The sequence below is a fragment of the Pan paniscus genome, chromosome 1 (assembly GCF_029289425.2).
Source record: "Pan paniscus chromosome 1, NHGRI_mPanPan1-v2.0_pri, whole genome shotgun sequence".
In the NCBI taxonomy this organism is placed as follows: domain Eukaryota; kingdom Metazoa; phylum Chordata; class Mammalia; order Primates; family Hominidae; genus Pan; species Pan paniscus.
This window is the reverse complement of record NC_073249.2, coordinates 158,388,066-158,409,759: the sequence shown is the minus strand read 5'-3', so window position 1 is coordinate 158,409,759 and position 21,694 is coordinate 158,388,066. Positions and strand designations below refer to the sequence as shown.

The window sequence follows — 21,694 nt, the reverse complement described above, 5'->3', positions numbered from 1 at the left end:
GCCTTTTGGTGTGACAGGAGCTCTGTAAAGGTGTTCATGTTCTCAGATGATCCAGAGATTGCTATTAAATTATCATCACCATCACAGAGTTTATCCTCTGAGGCCTTTTGTTTCCTGGTGCAAAGGTAAATTGTTTCACCTTCCTGTTCCTCAGTTTCTTCATTGTAATATAGCAAGAATAATTGTACCTACCTCAAAGAATTCTTGTAAAAAATAAATTATTAATGTAAAGTGCTAAAAATAGTGTCTGGCAACAAGTTCTCAGTAAATTGTTAGCTATTATTATTATTATTGTCAGTTAAGAATGAGAGTAGCTAAGATACTAGAGGGAAGAAAGAAAACAATCATTGGACAATGGGGAAGATTGACAGAAATGGTGGCCCAAATTTATATTTTCCCTATTTCCATGCTCTCTGCAATGTGTCTGGGCAACTCCTCTTATCAAGAGATGAGTCTATTTTTCCAACTCTTAAATCTGGGCTGGCCATGTGACTTCCTTAGGCCAGTAAAATGCAGTGGAAGGGACAGTGCACCAGTTCCAAGCCTAATCTTCTGCAGGCCTTGAACAATTCCATTCTGTCTTTTGAGATTTTGCCTCTGTCTTGAGAAAAAGCCCAGGGTAACCTGCTAGAGAATAAGAGACCACGTGAAGCAGAAATGAGACATTTCAGCTGAGGCCATTCTACAGCAGCCAAGACCAGAAAACGTGCCCTTCAGATTCCAGGTGAAATTGATCACCTACAGAATTGTGAGCTAAATAAGTGTTCTTTACTTTTAAGTCTCTAAATTTTGGGGTGGCTGTTTAATGCAAAAATAGTTACCTGATACAAACTATAATTAAAAATAAGGGACAGGCATTAAGAAATAAATATTTGCTTTGCTCTGAGCCACCTATTATTAGCAGTTAACTAATCCTGTAGAACATATTATCACATAATTTAAAATTTGAGGTAGACCTTAAAGATCTCTTGGTGGAAAATACTCAGTTTACAGGTGAAGAAACTAAGACCCAAAGAGGTTAAGTGATTTGTAAAAGATCATATAGATCATTGTAAACCTTGATTTACAAGGTGGTAGCAGAGTAATAAGAAAGGCAAACCATAGCAAATGAATATCAATTTTGGAAACATAGTAAAGAAAAATGCTCAGAAACTCTTCTCATAAGACAGAAGAGAATGACACGTGGAGAGCTTAAGAGAGCAGCTCTGCCTGAGTGGGGATTTTCCCATCATTAACAGTATTCATGCGCTTCTCAACTCTCTTCACCAAAAGATGCTCCATGTTTAAGACCATAGCCAGAGGCCACTGGCTGGAGGGACCACATTTCTTTGAAGTTTCTTAAAAATTCATATAGCCTACCACATAAAATACTATGTTTATATGAGTACATCCTTTTTCTTCTCCAAAATGTTATGACAAATTGATTCTGCAGAAAGATGGGTCCTATCTGTCCTGTGTGTTCAATTATTCCCTGGCATATGACCTTGAATGCTAATGGAAAAGCACATTAGGTCAAGATGGTGGGGCAAAACAGTCACATGCTATGCACTGAGGACTCAGTAGTTAGGCCTCAGGTTTTCTCTGTGGGTTCCTCATTGTGAGTCCTCCCTCCCTCACTCACTTTACAAATGTTTACTGAGTGTCTTCTATGTGCTGGACACTGTTCAGGCACTAGAGATACAGCAGCAAGCAAAACAAAAACTCCTGCTCTCAAAGAATGTATTAGTTTCCAATTGCTGCTGTAACAAATTACCACACATTTAAGTGGCTCAAAACAACACAGATTTATTATCTTATAGTTCTGGAGTTCAGAAGTCTAAAATAGTTTCAGGCTTCCCTTTCTTCACCCCCATCTAGCCCTTTGTTTGGACCTCCCTTCCTTCCCTTGTCCATCTGGCAAATTCCCAGCATCTGTCACAACAAACTCTTTCTGAAGCCCCTGGGGGATAAGATGTTCCCTTGCTGGTTCCAGTTTCTAGAGGCTGCTTATAGTCCTTGGCTTGTGGCACCCTCCTCCCTCTGTTAAATCAGCAGCACAGCATCTTCTCTCCTCTCTGATTTCTGCTTCCATCTCCACACCTTCTCTCTTTGACTGATCCTCCTGCTTTCCTCTTATAAGGACTCTTGTGATTATATTGAGTACATCCAGATAATCCAGGATAATTTCCTCATCTCAGAATTCTCACTTTAATCACTTATGCAAAGTTTTATTTTATCACGTAAGGTAACATAATCGCAGGTTTTGGACATTAGGATGTGGACTGATTTGGGGCCTCATTATTCTACCTACCAAAGGAGGTTATGTTTTAGTAAAGCTTTTTTTTCTTTTCTTTCTTTCTTTTTTTTTTTTTTTTTTGAGTTGGAGTCTCTCTCTGTCACCCAGGCTGAAGTACAGTGGCGTGTTCTTGGCTCACTGCAACCTCGCCCTCCCAGATTCAAGTGTTTCTCCTGCCTCAGCCTCCCCAGTAGCTGAGACTACAGGCACACGCCACTGCACTGGGCTAATTTTTGTATTTTTAGTAGAGAAGAGGTTTTGTCATGTTGGCCAGGCTTGTCTTGAACACCGGACCTCAGGTGATCCACCTGCCTTGGCCTCCCAAAGTGCTGGGAATACAGGCGTAAGCCACTGCACCTGGCCATAAAGCTCATCTGTACAGGATAAAGTTGAAGTTCTTGAATATGACTGAAATGAATTTCTGTGATGTTCTTTCTTGCTAGCCCTATCTCTAGTAATTCCCTGCTACGAATACATAGTTCAGCAATCCTGGCCTTCTTCTATTACCCTCCCCACCTCAGAGCACCTCTGCTATTCTCACCCTTGTGATTTCCAGCTGTCTGCCAGGCCATACACCCCCATTCCCCTTCCCTACATCTCTACACCCTTTGGCAAAATATTCAGCAAGGGCATCACCTTGTATAAGAAATGGGGCCTCTCCCATTTACTCTCAAAAGATCTGTGCCTGCCTCTACCACCAACTTCATCACACTATATAGATCTGTTTAGGTGTTGCCTGTCTTGCTCCATTAGTTAAAAAGCTATTTGAGAGCAGGGAAGGTGTCGTTCATTTTTCTAGCCCCATCACTTAACATAGTACCTGGCACAAAGTAAGGGTTTAAGAAATGTTAAGTGAACATGTGAGTATCACTGAAATTGTTTATCAGTTAATTAGGAGAGGAAGAAGCAGGGGAAGAGAAGGGGAAAGAGTTTTTATCTTGAGTTGTTAAGAAAGTTTAGTAAAGAGTGGATCTCTGCTGGGTGTGGAGAAGGAACAGCAGACAAGGGGAAGACGAGATGAGATATACATGACTTTCAGGCAGTGAGGATAATGAGCCTCAGGCACTGAAGCCTCAGGGCCGCATTTCTCAGCAGGGTTGCTTTTGATGTGTGGCTGCTTTGATCCCTGCTGTGTAGCTATGGCCCAGGATGTTCTGGAATGAAGAAAATCTACTTATTGTATCCTGTTCTCAGGATCCATGGTGTGTGAGAGAAGAAACACTAGGGGAAAGGAGTGGTTTCCTGGTGGCAAAATAAAATCATTTCCCAAAGGTAAATAGTCTTTCCAACATGGTGGAGCACTGAAGCAGAAGAGAATATGCAGAGAGAGGACATGATAATGTAAGGTAGAGAGACACAGAACACAACTTAAAAGCTGAGATAAGATCAAATAGACAAATGCAGAAGGGCTGCATCCCACGGGAGAGGGGAGCAAACTGTTCTATTCATGGGAGCAACAGGACACTGGGCCATAGGTGGAGAGAATTTTTCTGCCTCTTGGACAAAATATGAGAACACAGGAAGTGACACTTCAAATGCCCCTACACCAAGGAACAGGGCAACACAGGTGGGCAGATCATGACTGGCAGAGAAACACAGAAGTAAGGAGAAACACAGAAACACACTGCTACCCCTCCCTGTATGGGAGGTCAAGGGGAACTTCCAATCGTGTAGTTTAGTTTTAGAGCATAAATTCTGTCACTAATTCTGTTCCAGTTAAATCAGCCTTATTAAATGTAACTGGGGTATGAATTCAGTTATTCTCAAAAACTCCTTTTAGAAATAGTTTTCATTTTAGAAATGTTAAATGTGTACACTAGTCAGGTCCTGTTGACCATCGCAGACTAACCTAGTGTAAGTGTATTGCTATGTTAATCTGCCCAGGTTGTCAGAAAGAGAGAGGAGAATGTCATGAACTCTCAAAGAAAGGGAACATGTGGAACATGCTTTGGAGAATTATTGTTTGAAAGAAAATCTAACACTCCAATGCCACACATATTAAGCAGTTTAAAGAACAAACAACTGGGGTGGTCCCTGAGCAAATACTTGATGGGACTTGATTTGAAAAAGAAGCACTTTTTAGAATATGCTATATTTTATGGTTAATTGTCTTAACCCTATATCCCAGTATTCAAAGGGGTATGTAAGTGGAAGTGAAAATCACTATAGTTCTCCTACAAAGGTCTAAATTACATGTTTTAACCCATGGCAAGAACCAAGGCAAGACCCTTTTCTATTTTAATCAATGTTAGTATAGTTCCTGCCCATCATGAACACTCAAAAACAGTTGATAAGCTGGGTGTGATGGCTCATGTTTGTAATCCCATCGCTTTGAGAGGCTGAAGCAGCAGGATCACTTGAGGTCAGGAGTGGACAATATAGCAAGACTCCGTCTCTATGAAAAATAAAACAACAATTAATCAGGCGTGGTGGTGTGTACCTGTGGTCCCAGTGACTACAGAGGCTGAGGCAGGAGGGTCACTTAAGCCTAGGAGTTGGAGGCTGTAATGAGCTATAATTGTACCATTGCACTGCAGCCTAGGCAACAGTGTGAGACCCTGTCTCTCTTAAAAAAAAATGATAGAATGAACATAAGGGATGAGAAGCTGAGGCATTGAGTCTGTAAAATTTGTGCTTATGAATGGGGATAATAACTAGGATAAAAGTCATGATTTCCCAAAGATGTGTGAGCCATTGAGGCTAGATTTTCTGTAGTTTAATCCTAGGAGAAAGTTAATAATATTCATACCTGCATTTTTATTGCATGTCCATTGTATGCTAAATATTGAGCTGGATAACTTAGCTATATTGTTTCTAATCCTCAGAATAAAGTCCCATAGTGTTATCCTGGTTTTACAAATGGGGAAATAGGTTATGAAAAGTTAAACAACTTTTCCAAAGTTACGTAGGTAGTAACACTTACTACATAGGTAGTAAGTGGCAGAATGGTGACTCAAACCTAGATCTGACTGCTACATAATTACTTTTTACTCATACTACAGTATCACAAACAGTGTCTCTGTTTTTAAAAGCTTTATTCCTTGTCATAAAATTAGTACATACTCATGATTATAAATTTGGAAAATATAGAAATATTTAGGAAAAACAAATCAACCATGATACCGCCACTGTTTTGTAAACATATGGTAATACAATTGATTCTCATTATTTGTAGAAGTTATGTTCTATAAAGTCACTGCAAATACTGAATTAGTGAATACTGAACTTTTGCTCCTAGCCGATACACAAGATTAGGCTACTGTAAGCCCAACATTTTTATCAATGAATCAATATATTACCTTATTTTATATTTATTTCTATTATAAAGACACATTATTTTATATATATTGCTGATTCATTAACATCGAACTCACAGCCAACAGCACTATAACTCAGACCTGAATGAAGTTTATCTAACATACACGTTTTCTCTGTAAGTAAGGCACATTGGCCTTGTCCTCAGGGACTCTAGACAGTATCTCAGAACCAGACTTTGTGGCCATTTCAGACAGTGAAATGGGCAACAAAAAGCAGAAAAATGTGGCACTAAACACACCTCAAAAAGGACACTTGTTTACAGTAGAAGAGCTGAAACAAGATGGTAGAATATCACCTTGTTTGACTTTGATGAGAAATGTGTATGTTGGGTGACTCAAATATTACACCACTCTGGGTATGTCTTTGAATAGCCATGAAAGTGCTGCAAGTACTGATTTGGGGGTTACAAATCCATTTTAGCAAGTAGGTGAATTTGCAAATATAGAATTATGAATAATGAGGATTGACTGTTTCCTTCTGAGGAGTCAAAAATCTGATTGATTTTATCAAAATCAAGAAACTATGGAAGAGGACTTTTCAGAAACATTGTCAAAGCTTTCTTATGTACAGACTTTGGTGCCACAGGCCTGACACAAATCCATTCTTCCATTTATTTCATTTAACATCTTTTGAGTAACTTCTAAGTATATGTTAATGTAGGAGCCAAGGGAAAATATCTACCTTGTGAAGGTTCACTGAAAAATCACATGACAAAAGCCAGCTTGGAGAAAAAGCATATAAATCTATTAGCATGCGCACGGGGAGAGTCACGGAGTGATGAAATTCAGAAGCTCATATACTATCTGGAGGATACAGAAAAAATAGGGGCTCAGAGCATGGCCCAAAACAGATGATGGTAGTTAAATCAGGTTATATTGGCAAGACATGTTATGGGAGAGAGAAGAGAAGAGGAGGCCTGGCTAGCAAACATGGTCTTGTTATATAAATGAAACCTCACAGGTAGTAACCCTCAAAGAGAATAGATGGTAAATGTTTCTTTCAGACCTTTAAAGGGTTCTGACTCTCAATCTTTCCTAGATCTGGACAAGGGAAGGCCTGCCTGCATCAATGCAGATTCTCTACAGATGTAAATCTCCTTCACAAAAGACAGCTTGGTAGAGCTACTTCTGTTTACAGGATTTCTAAACAGCTATCTCAGAATATGTCAAGGAAATATATTTTGGAGTGAAATAGCTTGATTTACTTCACTAGGTACTGTGATAGGTATTGGAGTTAATAAAAATGAACAAGAAAGTTCTTACTCTCCAGAAACTCATGGTTTGATGGAAGAAGCCAGGCATATAAACAAAATATTTTAACAAAATGTGGTAAGTTCAGTAATGGACACAGATACAGGGTCTTTTGGGAGCACACACAGGAGGAGATCCACTTAGTAGGGTAGGTGGTGCCTCAGCTGAGTACTAAGAAATTAGTCTGATTTAGTCAGGTGAAGGGTGGCAGAGATTGGTGACTATTACTGTGGATACTATGCAATAACATAGTAGATGTTAAAGTCTAATAAATTTGATTCAGAAGTCTTTGGAAACTATAGGTAAGATAATTAATTACCAATTCTTCTAAACTATATCTTCCAGATATCACAGATTTTATTGTATCTCTTCTAGCCTAACCTGCAATTTCTGCATCATCATAGTATGAGGAATACATGTAACATGCCTTAAGTGTTTTGTTAGATAGGTAAAGAATCTTGTCTTCTTGTAGCATGTACCAAGGTAACCGTACTTATGTTAGTTTTCCACGTAGATGGTAGGCTCACTTCAAGGCAGAGTGCTTTGTTTAAAAGTCTGCAAATAGAAACCATTGTCTACTACATGACAAAGAGCTAGCAGTTGAATATATCTAGCTCAGCCTCTGCTTCCTGAGAGAATTATAGGTAGTTTAATCTAATCAATTTTGAGGAAAATTGTATACAGATTCCCTTAAGAGTATATTTTATGATTCCAAAGGAAGTTTATACAAAATCTGAATTGCTCTATTAAACTTTCTTTTTTTTTATATCTTGTTATACTTAGAAGCAAAGATTAGATGGGGAGAGATAATTATCTTTTTTGTTTTTTTTTGTTTTTTTTTTTTTGTTTTTTAAGACAGTGTCTCACTCTGTTGCCCAGGCTGGAGTGCAGTGGTGCAATCATGGCTCACTGCAACCTCAAGCTCCCTGGGCTCAGTGATCCTCCCATTTCAGCCTCCCAAGTAGGTGGGACTTCAGACCTACACAACTGGGCTACTTTTTGTATGTTTTGTAGAGATGGGGTTTCACCATGTTGCACAGGCTGGTCTTGAACTCCTGGGTTCAAGCAATCTGCTTGTCTCGGCCTCCCAAAGTGCTGGGACTACAGGCATTAGCCACCATGCTTGGCCTTATCGTCCATTTTTAATGTAAGGGCAGTCTCATATATTTTTCTTTTCTAGGTGGTTGTGTGTTTTTATTTTCAAAAAGTAATATTGTACATGATTGCAATTAAAATAATACCAAGGATATACACATTAAGAAATAAGACCCTTTTATAGCTCCAAAATTCAGCAACCACTATTTATCAATTTCTTATAACTATCTAACAGTAATATTCTATGCAGGTATTAACATATACATCTATAGCTAAATTTTAAAGGATGTCAGAATGAAAAGAGATGGATAAGTTTTCTAGGAAGACAGTTCCTTCATACTCTATTTTCTCTAAAAGGGCAATGATATGTTCACAACTTTTAAATTTTCTGGGCACAAAAGCAATAAATGGTCTAGAGATATTTCTGTTTTAATTTCAAGGAAAAGGGCACTATTATCAATTGAAGGCATACTGTATGCACATTCTGTACTAGGCACTTTATACATGTCATTTGAACTCTCAAACATTTAATGAAGAAAATATTATCCCCATATTTTAAATAAAAAGCCTGCATCTCAGAAAGTTTAAGTAACATTTTAAAGGTTTCACACAGCTGGTAAGTAATGAGTCCCAAGAACGCAGTTCTGTGTGATCCCCAAAATCCGTGCTCATTCCATATATATTCCAGATGCTGTGCATTATGTTTGATATTTTGATTATTAATACAGACAGTCGATATTAGCTTAATGGTTAAAAGATTTCTATCAGAGATCTGTACCTGTAAATTCACCTTTTTAAAATTTGTGAATAACATCACTTTGTATTTGACATTATAAAGCTATATTTAGTAGAGCCAAATCCCTTTTAAGAAGAGATTTCCATAAACTAAAAAGAGCTGCATCAGAGGAGGCCTGCAGATGGCACTGCTGCCTGAGAGTCACTTAAAAAAATGCATAAAGAATTACTTTAGAAATTATCCAATGCTGATTCCAAAAGTTAAATTTCAACCAATATTTGAGTAATTTATAATTTGTGTAATTCCTTCCAGTTTATGGTTGATGTTGAAATTTAATTTTCACTTTAATGAATGAGTAGAGTAATGCTTAGTAGCATTTCTATCCAGTAAAAGGTAGACTATAAGCCTGTGTGGATGGGACACATGAAGATCCATTAAGTTGGAGAAAAGAAAGAGATTCAGATTCTTTGCTTGGGCATAAGCTGCTGCCTGACAGATCAGATTACTGAGCAATCAGAAGACAGATGGAGACTGCTAAGATCTAAAGATGAATGCAGGAATTTCCAAGTTATAAATCAGAAACCTAATGAAAACACATGAATACAAAAGTCTGAGACATTGTATGTAATAAACAAAAATGGCAGGTCTTTTATCACTGTATTTTTAGTGTTACCATGAAATTTTTTTTTTTTTTTTTTTTGAGATGGAGTTTTGCTCTTGTTGCCCAGGCTGGAGTGCAATCGTGTGATGTTGGCTCACCGCAACCTCTGCCTCCCGGGTTCAAGCGATTCTCCTGCCTCAGCCTCCCAAGTAGCTGGGATTACAGGCATGTGCCACCACACCCGGCTAATCTTGATTTTTTAGTAGAGACAGTGTTTCTCCATGTTGGTCAGGCTGGTCTCGAACTCCCTACCTCAGGTGATCCGCCCGCCTCGGCCTCCCAAAGTGCTGGGATTACAGCATGAGCCACCGAGCCCGGCCTCATGAATTTTTAAGGAAAGTTATTGCAAATCTTTAACCCTAGCTAATCATATAAGCTTTAGAAGACAAAAAGGTACTTTTTCTTGAGTAGTTAAGAGATATAAAGTTCTGGAGATAGACTACTCCAAGATTTTCATAGGGTCATATCTGGATGATAAGATTATAAGTGATTTAAACTTTCATTTCCAAATCATCTATATATATATTTTTAAATATGAAATAATCAAGAAATATTAAATTTTAAGATAACCAAAACCATTGTTCTCATTCCTTCTGTCTGTCTCTTACTTATTAACACAAAACCTTTTTTTTTTTTTTAGTTTTAATGCTAGGGGTCCCTAGTAGTGAATGTGGGGTGTTCTGCACAGATTCTTTCAGAGTTGAGTCATTTATTCCTCCAGCTGTCAGGAATATTGGCTACATTCCTCTTTAGGAACTGTGCTTGGCTAAAGGGAACTACGTTACCAAGCTTACATCTCTTCCCCAGGATCAGCCCATATCCATTGACTGGTTTATATGAAGGTAAAAGACCCAGCCCCATTTCTTAATTTGGGACAATTCTGAAAAGTCATCACAGCTCCAGGACTCCCCATGGGATCAGCTGAGGCCTTTATTGCAATTGCATTGTGGTTAAATTTTTTCTTTTGCCCCATCCCACCTCCATCACTTTCTTACAAATGTCATTCTCAAGTAAACCTCATAAACACAAATATTTGTCTCAGTATTGTGGGGAACATGATCTAAGACAAAACTAGTAGTCCTAAGAAGCTGACATCAACTCCCAGCCAACTTAGCAAAGCTACAATCACATATCACTCAATTGTTTTCTGGATTGCATAGTTTTTGACAAGCAATCTACCTTCATTCTTACTTTTTGTTACTCTGTATATGTTTTGTCTCTGTTAAGATTTTTCTTTTTATTACTGGTTTTCAGCAACTTGATTATATGTGCCTTGGTGTGGTTTTATGGTTTTTTTTTTTTTTTTTTTTTGCTTGAGGTTACTTTAGCTTCTGTGAGTTTATGTTTTTCATCACATCTAGAAAAAAATTAGTCATTATCTTTGGCCAATAATTTTGTGTTCTTCCCCTTCCTTCTCGGCCTCCAATTGCACATGTTAATGTTTCATGTTTTTACACAGCTCACTGAGGCGCCTTTCATTTTTTTTGTTTTGTTTTCTCTTTATATATTGTTTTAGTTTCTACTGATATTTTTGAATTCACCAACCTCTCTTCTGCTGTATCTAATTTTCTGTTAATCCCATTCCATGTACTTTTTTCAATTTGGATATTGCATTTTTCTTTTTTTGAATTTTATTTGAATCCTTTTTATGTCTTCCATTTCTATTACTTTATTTCTGATTTCCTTCTTATCCTAGAATATTATATTTATAATAACTCCTTGGAAGTTTGCCTGTTAATTCCATTACCTCTACCATTTCTGGGTATGTTTTGATTGATTCATTTTTTCTCCTGACTCTGTGTCGTATTTTTTGTTTCTTTGCATGTCTAGTAATTTTTGATTGGATGATCAACATTGTGATTTTTACATTGCTGAATGCTGGATTTTGCTGTTTCTTGAGTGGGAAACTTTGTTCTGGCACACAGTGCTACTTGAAGACCAATTTGAACATTTTAAGGCTTGCTTTTAAATGTTAGAGTAAATCCATAGCAGTTTTTATTCTAAAACTAATTTGGCCCTGCTACTAAAGCACAACCATGTTGAGGATGTCACCCAATGTCCCCTGTATTACAAGCTTTCTCCATTTTGGCTGATGGGAATGTTAACTATTCTTAGCCCTGTGAGACCCAGGAACTGTTCACTGCTTTCCAATCATTCCTTCCTTGGCTTTGTTACATACTACTCAAGTCATTTCCTTTACCCCATGCTAATTAATACTCAACAAAAACCTCTAGGGAGGACTACTCTGCAGATCTCTGGAGCTCTTTTTCTTTGCAGCTGCCTGAGTGATTCTGAACTCAGTCATCTTTGGTTTCTTAATTGCAGTGAGACCACTGGGCTTTATTTTGGTTCCTCTGCTGGCAACTGCCTTCAGGCAATAATTTGGGGAAATCACAAGGCTCATCACCTGTTTTCCCTCTCTTGGGGATCATAGCCCTGCATTACCTGTAGTCCAATGTTTGAAAAGGGTTGTTTCATATATTTTAGCTCATTTCCTAGTTGCTTATGATAGAAGGGACAATTTGGAAGTCCACAAATATACATGAAGCTATGCTTTGGTAGAAAAATTGTGAGTTTTTATAATGAGCAGAAGTCGAACAATACTTTTACTTGTCTAATAAATTCTGTTTCCTCACTACACATTCTGAGAGGTTTTCAGAAGACATGAAAACAACTAACATATATGTTTCTCCCAGTTCTGAGAAAACAAAAAATTCTTAATAAAAGTTAATTCTGAGTAAATACATAAGTCTGAGTTGCTGTACTTACTGTATTTAGAACTGTTAAATTTATTTTGGTGAAACGATTTTCTTTCAATTTAATTCAATATTAAAACTAGCTATCCTTCATTTCTTTCCCAGAAATTCTTCAACAATACCCCCCCGCCCCCCACACACACACACATGCATGCATGCACACACATTCTCTCTCTCTCTCTCCACTTTCAAAATAAAAGGGTGGTATATTTCTTGGTCGTACAGATTACCAGGATATAAAATTCCATAACCATCTTTCATTTCACCAAAAACGAGGTAAAGAAAATATTACCACTGATAGGGTAGAAAATATATTGTGAGATACAAGAAAAGAAACTTGATAGCAAAAGAGTTTTAATCAGTAGAGATCTTAAACTCAATACAAGGCAAGAGGAAAGGACATAAAAATTGAGCATGGGCTTGCTAAATTCAAGATTTAAATATATTGCCTTTCTTTCACTACAATCACAACTCAGTTAGGTAGATACTTTAATTCACATTTTACAGATGAGAAGATTCAGAGTTTAAGTTTCCCAAGGACAGAAAGGTAAGTCAGTGGGAAATTCCATGTACATTCCATTACTAAATGCCACATAACTGTTTGGATAACATGAGAAGAGTGGGTCATTATATGATACCAATTAGAAGATATTAGGGATGGTGGAGGCAGTAATTTCTGGGATAAGAACTATAATTTACAGAATAACCAGACATCATCTGATCTGGTGAAACCTGTGCATTCCCACAATTAGGCTTTTTCACACTTTCTTTCTTTAAATGTGCAACACCTTCCCCATCCCCTCTTTACTTGTAGCAGTTGATTTTGCTTCTTATATCCCGAGAAAGCAACTACCACAAAATCTACCAGTCAACTCATCTATATTTGAACTTAAAGATCTTTATGTTAGAATGGAATCTATCCATGTTCCAGCTTAGGCGAAGCCCTTCTGAAGATATCCATTCCTTCCTTCCTCATCAAATTTTCCTTCTTGACTAGATTAAAAAATTTCAACCAGTAGGCATAATCAGAACCTTTGTCTCATAATGAAAACATAGTTAATAAGGCTCATCAATTGTCCGTAATTTTGTTTTGGTTCATGTCTGTCCAAAGCAACAGAAAGGACCACATTTTTGCTAAGATCTCTTCTAGTGCTATAATCCTAGGTGATTCTAGTAAAAGCTAATATTTATAGAGTGCTTATTCTATGTGAGACACTGTGCTAACACTTTACATGCATTATCCTACTTAATCCTCGCAATCCTAAAAAGAGGTACTATTATAATATTCATTTTATAGATAACAAAACTGGGGCTTAGAAAAGTTAAGTAACTTGTCTGAGTTTACTAGCTAGTTAATAGCACAGTAGGATTCAAACCTTACTGGCAGAGTTTATGTTATTAAAGCATTGTACCATGTATTTTGTAATCTCAATTGCATGTATATTAATGCAAATGAAAGTTGCCTGCCTTTATTATTTATATATTTGTCTATAATACAAAAGCAAAATTATACTGTTACAAAACCCCAAATAATTTTAATCTCAATTTGCAACATAATCCACATTTTACATATCTATAAACAATAAAAGTTTTAGTATTCAAATGCCTTAGAAAGAATTCATTTTGGTTCAATAATTTTATAGCCAGGATAAAGTCATATTTATAATTTATAATTTTCTGTCCAGGTTTTTAATAAAAATCAGTAATGTTAAATGGAATACTATCATTTTATAGAGAAACAGTATGAAATTACATTGAGAAATGAGAATAGTCATTAAACATTAAGATTTTATTACAAACCATGCATTATATATTTCTTTACACTTAAGGAATAGATATGAAACAATCTTGGAGTAAAAATTAGAAGGCAACTTGCTTCAAGTTTGTACCAAGTTAATCAAGCAGAAACCTGAGGAACCTTGTTTTAAGATGAGAGTCATTTATACTTGGCAGGCATTTTCTTCCAATGAAAAAAAAAAGTCAATGTGACATTATCTTGACACTTATAAAAATGTTTATAAAAAGCATTTAGGCCATTGATTCTCACAGTTGGCTGAATATTGGAATCACCTAGATTAAAAAAAATACTAATCCCTATACAACATCCCCAAAATTCAGATTTAATTAGTATAAGTTAGGCCCTGGGCATACAGGCTGTTTCAAAATTCCTCGGGTGAGTCTAATGTGCACCAGTTTGAAAACCACTAGCTTAGAGACCTGTTCCATCATCATAGAAGTCACTCTTTAGCTGAATGATTCTATATGCCCTGATTTCAGTGGGTAGTGTTGTTATTTTAAACATCTGATAGGTGTATCTCCCTTGATTAAAAAATAAATACCTTATGGAAGAGATTATATGTTTTATTTATCATTGTCTCCGCATATCTGGAACAACGAAAGGCACATAGCAGTTGCTAAATAAATATCTTTTGAATGAATATATGATTGCCTTATACTTCTTTTATATCCCCATCTTCTAATAGATTATGAAAACTAGAATTCAAAATATATATACTGAACAAATGAATGACTGAAGCAGTTGGGGATAATATTTAAGGCAAAACCAAATCTGATAAAATATACACATATTTTAAAAACACATACATATATATAAATAGATCAAAAGTGGAAAAAGAATATATAAAAGAGTGCAACATTTGGCAGCTGAGAATTATTTCATTGAGTTTTCAAATATTCTTCACATTCTTATACTTAGAAACAAAGAAGTAACCCCAAACAACTAATTCATTAGCTAATATCTCAGAACTTGCACATTTGCAGATAAATTTTCTTTTAAAAACAGAATTATAGTTTAATCCCTAACACAGCTCAGTTTTCAAAATTCAAGTAAATAAAATTTTAGCACACATCATGATAGCCTTACTGGATAGCTATGTTAAAAACAAAAAGTATTTGGTATCATCTATTGTTATGTGCTCTCAATTGAGATCTAGTTAGTTTCCTAAGAGTCTCACATTGATAACTATTTTGGCACTTCCTTACATAATGTGTTTATTTAGAAATACCTTATTAATGACAGACTTCCTTTTGAGTAGCTACATTCTCAGATATGGCTTCATTTATCAAAGTTCCACAAGTATTACATAATTTTTAATTCAGTTAGTATCTTAGACTACGGAACTTTGGTTTTCTTAAAATCAGCATTGGTTGCTTGATTGTAGGTTTGTCACCAAAAAGTGCTGCTTCACTCTCCGTGGTTGGAAATCTTTTCTGATATATCAAAGGATATTCCTTCTGAAACTTAAAAATGAGGTGAGAAATTAGAAGGTATTTAACATTATTTCCCAAGCTGAAGCAGTGCTCAACATTTTATAAGAATTCAGTGTTTTTCTCAAAGACGTAGTATAGAGATTAGTATCCTTTCATTTTATCCTTGCCTTTCCCTCTCTCTTCTCATGTGAATACTATAAGATCTCTTAGATCTCATTAACATTAACATTTTAGGATTCTTTCTCTTCCAATGTTAATTCTCCCCCTAAATTCCAGATCTTCTTTCCCACTGATAAAACCTATAAAGGGCATAGGCATTAGTATTCATATTTCTTTCAGTGTCTCAGACGTAGAATTAGACATGCCAAAATCATGTGGCTACTGGGCTTTCAGAGCTAAAAATTCTAAAACATAGTGATAAGTCACTCAAAGATACATATCCATACCTTATAAATTGCTTTCCCAGGCTAATCCAAGCTATAATTATACAAAATACCAGTGAAAAAGGAGAATATATATATTATTACTGTTGGTATTATTTTAAAATTCAGGATAAAGAGCAAAATCAGGTAGGTACTCACATGTTTTAGGTTAACGCACATATACAAGACATCATAATATATAGTCTATATAACTCAAACTTAAAATCTAAAATATTAAAATAAGAAAGTAGATTCTAAATGTTATTAACAACCAGGAACAGCACATTAGAAAATATTTACATGATTGAGAACTTGCTCATTCTCTTACCTGTTTTAGTTTTTTTCTTTTCTCCTTTAGAGGTAAACTCCTGTTTTTAATAATATTTTCTAAAAGTTCTGCAATTGCAGCTTGAGAGGTAGAAACTTTTTGCTCATCAAACTCCTGAGCACTAATCTGCTTACAGTATGAGTAAGTTGGCAAAGGAGCAAATAGTCCATCTCCAGGATTTTCAATCTGTAGTGAACAAAATGATATAACTCTGTTAATTCTGGTCATGTTCTTATATGATAAAGTATTCTTTTGATGGGATCTAGAACCTATTAATTTACCACCAATCAAACATTCAGCCATTAAAAAAACTATGTATTATGCAGTAGAGGTATGTAAGTCAGTAGGTTCTAAACCCCAGCTCCATAATCTACTTGGTTTGCAGCATTCAACAATGTATTTAACTTTTCTTGGTCTGTTTCTTCATCATTAAAATGGAAATTACATAAGAAAATGTATAGAAAGGGCTCAGCCCACAATAAGCATTAAATAAAGACAGGTATTATAATTATTACCATTAACTATGGATTTTATTCTTTTAACTATAAAATAACAATCTAAGTGTTATTCTAATGCATCTTAAGACTTTAATGTTCTGACAGTGCAGGTAGTAGATGATCAGCATATTTACTGAAATGAAATATTTTTAGTTTTCATGTATTTTTTTTTTTTTTTGAGGCCTAGGGACATAGGCAGAGCTTCTAACATCTTCTGATAAGAGAAAGAAATTCTAGGAGATAGTTATAATTATAAGCCAGGGCAATATTAGAATGGTATGTATGGGAAAAACATAAACATGTATTGGGCAGCCAAAGACAGAATACAGTAGATGTCTGTTATTTTGGCTGCTCAGTATTCCTTCTCTCCTTCTTTTAATAGTTCCTTCCCATTTTACCCCTCTACCTTCACCTTTTGTGAAGAATAAATTCTCCTTTAATTTGTGTAGAACCAATCAGAGTGAGGCCCTATCTCCATCATACTCACTCTTAACAACCTAAACGATGCATATTTAACCTCAACTATGGTAAGAGTCTACATCCAGAGCTTTTAAATTGGAGACGGAGGAATGGCTCTTTTTCCTTTGAATTGCAAATGTAAGGCTCTAACTCATGAACTTCAACTAGCCACATTCCTCATCATGTGAAGGAGCCATTGTCAAACACAGGATCAACACAGAAATAAGAGATGGAGGGATGGAAAGAGTCATATAGCTATTTGAGTCCCAGATTCTGTCTACATTCCTGACTTTTAGAGGTTGTTTATGGGAGCTGATAAAGTCTCCCTTTCTGATTAAGCTATCTTGAGATGAGTTTGCCACTTGCAACTGACTATTGCAGAGAATTTTAAGACTCACAATACTTACATGTCCCTTTTTTAAGTAGTCAAGATGTTTTTCCACTGCAGTCTGTAAGTAAGAGGGTACTTGAAGAATTTCCTGATGATGATCCATTAAGAAAGAAACTAATCTTCCAGCAAGAAGCTCATCAAGATCCACTTCTTCAGCACAGCATAACACACATCGAGAAAAGGTATGTATCATCTAGAAAAATATTAAAAGATGTGAATTTAAAAAGCTAAGGTTGCATACAAACTAGAATATCGGTAATTTCCAGGTAGCATTATGTGAAGTATTGGGAAAAAGTGGTAAGCAGCCCTCAGTTTAAAAATGAGGACAACGATTTATACAGTTAGAAATGTAAGAATTTGATTATACATAAATCCTTTTTGAAGTTTTTCCATGGCTGAGCATGGTGGTTCATGCCTGTAATCTAAGCACTTTGGGAGGCTGAGGTGAGAGGCTCACTTGAGGCAAGGAGTTCGAAGCCAGCCTAGGCAACATAGTGAAACCCTATACCTACGAAGAAATAAAAAACTAGCCAGGCATGATTGTGCATGCCTGTGGTTCCAGCTACTTGGGAGAGTGAGGCAGAAGGATTTCTTGAGCCCAGGAATTCCAGGGTGCAGTGAGCTGTGATCACACCACTGTACTCTAGCCTGGGAAACAGAGCGTGATCCTGTGTAACCAGAAAAAAAATAAATAAATAAAAAGTATATCCTTAATGTAATTCCCAAGAATTATAAAAGGCTTTGGTTTTTCTACAATTTTGTCACAATTTTATCAGTAAACACCATAGGTTCTATTAATACCACATATATATGTTGCTTAAGCTTAAAGATTGTCAGAGAACAATAACTAATTACATTAAATGAATCCCACAGAAAAACACAAACCAGGAGAATGTGTAACATATAGAACACTTCTATTCATAACTGGTTGCAAAGCTGATGCCATTTAGCTTTTGAAATGCTGGAAAATAGTTTTTAAAAATGTTTATTCTGTCAGTCTTTAGACAGCAATTTAAAACACACATTTTTCAATTCCATCTTATGGGATCTTCAAATCCTGGGATAAAATTGATTACTCTCACTTATTACTCTCGTTACTTTCACTTATATCTATGCAACCCTCTAACTGTAACACCACACACACACACACACCCCTCATTCTAAAATACTTAGAAATCAGAATTGTTTTAAATATTTCACACATAGTAGATGATCAGAATATTTATAGAACTGATACATTTTTAGTTTTATTCCTACACATCAGTCGGGGTTTCCTGTCTCCTTCCGTGGCTCAGACCTCAGCCTTTTGCTCTTTCTTCACATTCTTAGCCTTGTACAGCTCATCTACTCTCATAGCTTCAAGTACCATCCCTATGTAAATGACCAAAACAATTTGCATTCTCCCCTGATCTTTCTTCACCTGGCTCATATTTCCAACATTCTGTTGGACAAATTTCAATTTCTCTTGGAGGTCCTATGACTTCAAATCTTAAAAGTGCAAAACCAAAATTATCACCTTCCCAGTCATGTCTCCTGAAAACATCTTCCTCTATAAACTTCCTAGCTTTTTAATAGTGCTATAATTACTCAAGAATAATTCTTCTTCTTTATATTAGGTCTGTCATTGTTAAAGAACTATCTTTAATAACGCGTGGAAGAAAGCGTAACTCCGGTTTCCTTGGTATAAGAACCTCTTGTAAATTGAAGTTGCATTTTGAGGAAGTGGTGACTTAAAAAAAAAGAGAGAGATTAAAGATACTATTTCAAGAGTTCATTTCCAATCAATTGTCTGCATATAAATGCCCTTGTCCTCATTTTCACAAGGAGCCTAAGGCTGTTTGGCAATAGTGCTTCCCAACTTCTTGTCCACAATGACCTACTTTTCCATTACTATATTCTCTGAAACACTGACTTACTGTATTAAGTTCCATTAGTTCTCTGCGTCCACAGTTATAGTCTCCTTAGGCTTTCAACAGTACCTACATTTCTTCTTCCTTATCCACCAAACAGAATTGGCACAAGGCAACATAACGTGGTCTGACTGGTCAATCACTATGAAGTGATTCAGGATGAATGAGCAGGCAAAGTCCTTAGCCAGGATTAACATCAGCATGTGAAAGTATAACAGAGTGTGCACAAAAGATTAATACACCAAAATTCTGCTGCTAGGAAAGGTTAAAGAGCCTTTCCAACCTAAGAATCTAGCACTTTAAGACTAAGACATCACTTGAGTAGTACTTTTACGTAGTTTGGTTTTGTTATTTTGGTTTATGAATCAGACTTATTCTTTCTATAAGAAATCAACTTACCAGTGACCTCGTACCCATTGCATCATGAAGTTCGGGCATATCAACATTTTGACTCATTCGGGAAATCATACGCATTAAAAGTTGAAGCTTTCTACGATTTGGTGGGGGAAGTAACAAACAACATAACTGTAGAGCATCGATGGCAACCCTCTCTAAATGAGGTTGCAGCAAGCCTAGAATACAAAAATACCCCCCCAAAAAATCATCAATGACACTAGTTGCTTTCATACTACCAGTATATACAGCTATATAAAGAAGGTAAAATAATATCTTAGTATTTCATCTTTTAACTATTTCTAGAAATTACGTTCCTCTAAAGCATGGTAAGATTCTCATTATTTTCTTTACAACTTATTTCTAAGTATTAAAATTCTTCACTTATTACAAATAAAGTGACTCAGAATAAATGAAATTGCAAAAAAGAAAATAAGTTCCTTAGGTAAACAGAATAAATCTTGGTTATGTCACAGACAAAAGTCTTTTTAAATAATTCCTCTTGGAGGAAAAAAAATTAAGCAACTTCAAGGAAGAAAAGCCAGGTAAGCAAAACACAGAGTTAGTAAACACTAAAAGTTAATATTGCATGCATTGAAAGCAACAGCCTTACTTTGTGTGCCAGTCAACATAGAAGAAGCTGGAAGTAAAGAATTTTCTGAAAGTTCTATTGTACTTTTGCAGAGTCTTTTATTGATTGTGGCACTAGACTCTCCGAGTTCACTTTCCATAGCTGTTTGCACACTTGTGCTGCCTTGTCCAACATTTGGTTTCATGATAATTTCAGCCACTGGTGTATTGATATAACTATTCCTTCTTGTACTACTTCTTAAAAGCAAACTCTGAGACCTACAAAGCTGTTTTGACTTGCATTTCCCATTACACAACTCCTCTTGGTCTTGAACAGTCAAAGTAGAGTTTCTCTTAAAACCAGCACTGAATGGCTTTTGAATATTTTCCTCTGAATGAAGATTCAACAGGAATTCCTGTTTGGGCTTAGACTCTAAAAACAGTTTATTATTTTGTCCTTCTATGTTCGGAAAAGATTGATGAAAGACACTGGATGCCTCTTTACTTGAATTCCCTGGCACATCTACAATTCCTTCCAAAGAACAGCACCTTGGTTTGCTGTTAGAGGATAGATCATGCATATTACTTAACCCTATTAAATTATGACAACTTCCTCCCATTATGTCATTAGCACTCACTCTTCTGTTTCTTAAATTAACTAGCTGCATTTTCTTAGCACATCTTTCTTGAAATCCTGGATTGCTTATCTGTAGTCTCTCAGTAGAATCTGATTCTTCTTTGTTTTTTTCTCTATGAAGCAGACTGAGAAGAAGGCACTCAGTTGATTTGAAGGAATTCAAATTGTTTAAGTGAAGGAATTTTGAAGACTGTGGATCATCTTGAATTTTATGTATCCCACTGGATCTATCTGAAACTGTGATGTAGCCACAAACAACTACCAGGAAATGAAACAAAAATTAAGATGCAACTGTATGACAGTGGACAAAAATAAAACAAAAACAATAGTAAAGTTAAAAAATAAAGCATTACTATAGTATATATTGTTAGTATAGTATACACAGTAGTTGCTTAATTCAGAAGCCACTTAAATAGGACACATGCAACATTCGGTTACAAACGTGCAAGACAGATGAGTGGTTTTCCCATTTGTAATATAACTTTAAAAAATTATTTCAACAGCCTAATTAAATGGATTGAGCCAGAATACATTTAAAAAATCTGTTCTCAGTCTGCAAGTACTAGAAACCTCATAAATATAAGATAATTGTGGTATAATAAAATACATATATTTGATCTTTGTCCTTGGTACCTGGTATGGAGCTCCTAAAATCCTTGAAATTTCCTGAATGATAGAAGTCTTTAGTTACTCATAACAAGCCTATTTCAGCGTATCTGAGTTCATGCTAAGGTAACTGAGGGCCGGCCATGGTTTGAATTTTCA

General features: G+C 35.9%; 1 protein-coding gene across 3 annotated transcripts in view; it reads right to left on the bottom strand.

The window, feature by feature from the left end:
* Nucleotides 1–12,423: 12,423 nt before the first annotated feature.
* The window catches only part of DEPDC1 (DEP domain containing 1), a 28,509-nt gene continuing 19,238 nt past the window's right edge, over nucleotides 12,424–21,694 (bottom strand). For all 3 annotated transcript variants that reach the window (XM_003807878.6, XM_063600420.1, XM_055117452.1), the window contains 5 exons: nucleotides 20,336–21,187; nucleotides 19,729–19,901; nucleotides 17,436–17,612; nucleotides 16,073–16,258; nucleotides 12,424–15,352 (listed from right to left, as the gene is read on the bottom strand). In XM_003807878.6, coding sequence (XP_003807926.2) covers nucleotides 15,212–15,352; nucleotides 16,073–16,258; nucleotides 17,436–17,612; nucleotides 19,729–19,901; nucleotides 20,336–21,187 — 1,529 coding nt within the window. In that variant the 3' untranslated portion in view covers nucleotides 12,424–15,211. The remainder of the gene's footprint in view (nucleotides 15,353–16,072; nucleotides 16,259–17,435; nucleotides 17,613–19,728; nucleotides 19,902–20,335; nucleotides 21,188–21,694) is intronic.